Genomic DNA, 6000 nt, shown 5'->3' on the forward strand with positions numbered 1-6000 from the left:
GCTTTAACACATATAGGCCTATTAATCTGTCAATTCACGTGAACTTGGTTTGTCCTATTCAAATTTGAAAAACATCCGTGATCATTACCAATAAAAAAAAAATTAGCAATTCAGAGTTGTGAGCGATAATATTGCACAATAAATTAAAAGCCACATAAATTAACTGCACGTTCTGCATGTCAATCAGTAGAATTGCCCAAGACTCAAAATTTACCCAGCAATTAAAATTCTTACGGTACGTAATCAAAATCAAAGATCATGGTTAGGAAATTAAAACAAAACATTATTAATGACCTTTTCCACTTTATTTTGTTTTGACAGGATAAGCTGAATTGCCACTCAAAGGATGGTAAATACCACCCCATTATTACACCGCTTGTTCTTGCTGCACAGAAAGATCGTTATCACACTATCAAACTATTACTGAAGTATGGGGCCACGATAAAAAACCCAACATCTATACTCGAAACGGAAGACTATAATCTAGACAGCTCATTAGCAGTGCTACACCTATATCGTGCTAGAGCCAATCCCGCTTACATATCTTTAGCATCATCGGAAGGTGACCCATTCTCAGTTGCGTTCCGAATGAGCAGGAGGCTGAGAAAGTTAAGTTTAGAGAGGGCGGAATTTGGGGACGCGTTCGAAAATTTGGCGGAACAGTGTGCAGACTACGCAGCGAGCATCTTAGATCACATACGAAGCGAAGAAGAACAGGTTATTATATTCAACCATTATAAAAGTGCAAAGCCCTCTGGAACTCATCACCAAGGATTATTGTATCCGCACAGAGTTCAAATGGCAATAAAATATGAACAAAAACAGGTAGGCCTTAGAATTCACTTCGTATTTGCCACATCTTTCCACAGATAATAATAATAATAATAATAATAATAATAATAAGTTCGTTGCTCATCCGCATTGTCAACAGTACCTCCAACAGATGTGGTATAGGGGGTTAAACAGACAGAAGACAAATCATTATCTCTTTCTTGTCGGTTTAATGTTCTTCTATCCTGTAGTCTGCCTAGCTTACAACTTCTCTCCAACGTCAAAAGTGGCGCAACTGTTACAGGTTCCGTATGTAAAATACCTCTGCACCATCGCCTCAGAACTAACATTCCTATGTATATTGGTGTACGATTCGGTATACATTCGAACAACTTTGCCTGATACTGAAAGCAATGTTACTACTACGACAGGAGAGTCACCGCCAGTTACACATATTCTTATGAGACCACTACATGTGCCAATGTTTGTCATAATTATATGGGTATTAGGTAAGCATTAGAGAAAGCCACGTTAATAGGGAGTTTTCGCAAGCTGACGAAAAAGATAACGAATACGGTTACCGAAAGGTCCACTGATTAATCTCAGATAAGAATGTATAATACATACTCCAAGTATTGACATACACGCCATCGTGTTGGGATTCAATATTTCGACATTAATTATGTCATCATCAGGAATTCCTGATGATGACATAATTAATGTCGAAATATTGAATCCCAACACGATGGCGTGTATTTCAATACTTGGAGTATGTATTATACTTTCTTATCTGAATACGGTTACGTCATCATTTTCTTAGACAACTTCCCCCTACAGTAGCGTATCTGTCACAACGTAAACGATCCATGCATTTTGTATGAATTATGGATCACATTCACCTCCTACAGCATTGTCAAGAATGTTTTGGCACGAATGACGATAACGATAATGACTTATTCGTATTCGTTCGTAAGCTTGCGAAATCTCCCCAATATACAGTTAAAAAAGCCTAAAACTGTTTACAAAATCTCTTAAGATTTCTTACTAAACGTTTTATAGATGATTCTGAGTCATTTTGAATATAAGCATATATTTGTTCTTCAATAGTATAAAGTCTATATCTTTTCTTGTAAACATTTTCAGAAAATGTTTAATATGTTATGTTATTATAATTATTTGATACGGACATTGATATGATTTTATTTGTTCTTTAAAAATAAAACACAGAAATGTATATTATGAAACTGGCAAACGAACATTAAATTCACAAAAATTATAGGCCCTATATCTACAGTTAGGACTAGCCTATATACATAAATATGAAATTGAATATATTAAAATATTAAACGTATGCTAACGTTATTATGACTACAATAAAAAAATATATAAAAATGATAATTAACATGCGACAGAATAGCCAAAACAGGATACTAAAACAAGGCGTTGTATTAATTATGGAACTGCATCACCAAGCCGTTAGTTATTCGCTCTCGTATACACATCTTCCTTTTTCATTGCTATTTTAACAGTATCATCAGTAATACAGGTCTCCCTGTAATTAAAGACCCCCCATTTCTGCTGTCCCAAATAAATGTTTATCTTATTTCTATTTAATTATGTATTTTTTTTCTAATTAAAGACTAAAGCATGCAGCTAAAGACCATAACAACCTCGGTCCCAAAGGTGATCTTTAATTGGAGGGAGACCTACCTGATTGAGATAGGTCTTAATAGGTGATAATAATTGATCAAAATTAAAGGCTTACAAAGAAAAAAAAATACTATTTTCTTAACAAAAGTGGATATAATAATATCAATAACGACATATTGGTTAATATTTGGAGTAAGTCTGAAGTAGTTGGCTTAAAGTATTGCTTTATAAATTATTCTCATTTAACTTAAACTGGTGCTTTTAAATGATATCGTAAATGATGATAAACGGTCAATATGAATTTTAATACAGTATTATGAACTACTTCTTTGGATCGGTGTTTATATCAACATATGGTTTTATGCTACTATATCCATGACCTACGTGGATATAGTATTTTCTAATAATACTTATAATTTAAATGAAAGAAATGTCTTTGACAACACAAACTGTGTCAGCATTTTGCTTGTCAGTGTGGAGGGGTTTACTATAACTATAGCCATTTTTGTATGCAAATTTTGAAATATGCTGGTTGTGTGACGTATCAATGGAGTAGGAATAATTTACTGCCGAAGGGTTATGGGTTCATACGAATCGAAGGGAAAATGAATGTTCCATCTAAAGACATGGATTTTCATCTCATTTCTTTGTACAATCAGCTGTTTTAAGTGAATCAAATTACATCCTGTCCAGTATAAATCGTAAATTACGGTACTGCCGAGAATGACGAAAAAAAAAATTCTGCCAAATGTGAAGTGTGTTAGTGGTACTGATAATAACAGCTATAAATAATTATACACAATGAAATCCGGTAACAATTGAATACTTGTGATCATATTCATTTTCATTGTCATCATTATTATCAATACCAGTATCGTTATTGTTATCATTATAATTACAGTTTTATATTATGATTAGAATTATTACCGGTATTATATCATCATTACCATTGTATTTATTATTATTATTATTATTATTATTATTATTATTATTATTATTATTATTATTATTATTATTATTATTATTATTATTATTATTATCATTATTATTATTATTATTATTATTGTTATTATTGTTAATAATATTATTATTATTTATTATCATAATTATAATCTTAATTATTATCAACATTTTAATTACCGCATTGCTAATATTTTAATTATCACTCCAAAGGTATGATATATCAAGAAAACTCTCTCAACTGATTTGTGGAAATGTAATAAGACTATGTAAACATTCAGTAATGTGTGAACTAGAAAAGCATGCTTGCGTAGGCCTAAGTTACATAAACTTTTATTTTTATTTTATAGCAATGACGTGGCAGGAGGTGAGGTTGATGTCTAAGCAGGGTATACGTAGATACCTCAAAACTTCAATATACAGTATCATCACCATATGCCTTTATTGGTGTTTCATTGGAATTCAAATTGATGCGTGGTATGAAGTAAGTTAGGCCTATATTTATTTTTGTTGATATATTTCTACTACTTTAATATATCAATTGCTTGGCCACCACTATTTGCGGTAAATTGACATACTGTACCTACCTAACTAGTTTTCTCTTGTGTAAAACTAATTTACATAATCTAAAAGTTACATAACAAAGCTGAAGTTTGTCAACGATATAAACTACTTATATTTCTGTTGTGTAGATTTCAATACCCTGGCTGGCCATATTCTCAAACATCCATAAGAAAAATATATTGATATTATTTTATTTTTGTGCGGGTCTGATTTTGAGCTATAAGCAATACAACCATTAAGTATCTTATTATCTGTGCATATACCTGTACCTAAAAATAATAATATCTGCAATTTTGGTGTCTTCCGAATTATTCGATAATTATTTTTTGCTAACAAAATTATAATTTTGAGGTGCCACTGCTTTAAAACAAATTAAGATAAACTTTACTTGTTACTGGTTGTTTGTAACTTGAAGATTCCTTTCCCATGGTATGCAAAAACATGAACAAAACATATTTTCAATACATTTCCGTCATATTGCGCTTTGCCTTTTAGTTACGAAGCCCTGTAAGTTTTTTCACTGGTCATTGGGTCCACATGATTAAGTGTTGCTGCCATATCGCAGTAGCAGGCAACGCCCACCAGGTAATCCTGGGTGGAGAGAAGTAATAAAGGTAAAGTGCCTTGATTAAGGACACAAGTGAAATGCACAGCGAGGGATTGGAACTCCGACCTCGAGGTTGGGAAACCAAACCCGCTGCGCCACTAACCGCTCCTTTGACTGCATATCCTGAAAATATGGCTTCAAATAACAAATATTACAGTATTTTTGAGCTTTGTAACTTACTGGAATAAAATATACAGGCCTCAGCTTTTCAAAATGGAATTAATCATAGACGCGACGCACAAATGGAAAAAATTGGGTGTGGTTATACCTTTGAGAAAGGCTGAATTTTAAATCAACTTATTTGTTCGTCATTGTATACAAAAAGGAACATTTTTTGTGGATTTTCAGCAAAATATCACAAAATGGGAATGTCAAGACTTCTGCCTAATGCTTCACAAAATATATATATGAATAGATAGAATAATATGCATCTGTAGGTTTTCCCATGACATACATATTTGCCCTCTATCTGTGAATACATCACTAAATTGCATTGCTTATTAGTAGTTCGCTGAAGGCCAGTTTATGAATTTTAAAATGTATGAATTCCAACGTCTTACATTTCTCAAACTCATTAAAATCGGACAGAAAGCATCATACCTTTAATCAGGGCTAGGTTTAAACAGTACCCATGAACTGATGTGAATAGCCCCATTAGGCATATTAGAGTTTTTATTCATTGAAGTGACGCCCTTGATGATAAAAAAACGGACGCTCTAATTACGGTTTTTGGTTTCATTTTGGGGTTATCCAGTCTCTAAATTATGGACATTTTCTACATATAGGCCTACAACTATATTGACAAATTTTAAAATGTATTAGCTGCATCGCCAGTTTCAGCATCATTACGACTATTAAGGCACCTAAAAACTTCTACATTCATATTAACCATGTAACAATGATGAACGTACATGGATGCACCATATAATATTGGAGCCATAAACTCTGTAATGAATTGACTTTTTCACTAAGCCTCCCCCCTTGGATACTGTTGCTAAGGTCCACACAAAACGATAGTGTAAAAACATACACAAATGGGTGCGTTTGTGGGACAACACAATGGGCTTATTCGACTGGCTCATTTCGTTGAGTATTATTTTCATTCGACTGGTTCGTTAAATAGAATTCGTTGACAACGAAAATTAACGTAAACCAGAGTGCGTTAATCAGCGTTAAGTTATCCACGTGACCAAAAAAAAAACATGGCCGATTGGTGAGTTTATAAACAACATTTGCGTTAATATAACTTAGATTAAATTTCATAAAGAAAAAATTATAATATTTACCCACATGGAGTAAAATAATTGTAGGCTAACAGAATTCAAAAACTGGATGAAAATATTTTTTATAACGAAAAACCCATACTACCACAAGTTTAAGCAATTTTGATTACGCAACGTGTATCGCGGTAACTATACAGCCATTTTGTTTTGTCGAGTATTTACAAG

General features: G+C 32.8%; 1 protein-coding gene across 2 annotated transcripts in view; it reads left to right on the forward strand.

The window, feature by feature from the left end:
• Positions 1-6000, forward strand: part of LOC117122270 (transient-receptor-potential-like protein) — a 45133-nt gene that overhangs the window by 29583 nt on the left and 9550 nt on the right. For both annotated transcript variants that reach the window (XM_033267808.1, XM_033267809.1), the window contains 3 exons: positions 322-825; positions 905-1280; positions 3732-3865. In XM_033267808.1, the coding sequence (XP_033123699.1) occupies positions 322-825; positions 905-1280; positions 3732-3865 (1014 nt within the window). The remainder of the gene's footprint in view (positions 1-321; positions 826-904; positions 1281-3731; positions 3866-6000) is intronic.

This window comes from Anneissia japonica, unplaced genomic scaffold (assembly GCF_011630105.1).
Source record: "Anneissia japonica isolate Jap-2015-1 unplaced genomic scaffold, ASM1163010v1 scaffold287708_len1499824_cov190, whole genome shotgun sequence".
Taxonomy (NCBI): Eukaryota; Metazoa; Echinodermata; class Crinoidea; order Comatulida; family Comatulidae; genus Anneissia; species Anneissia japonica.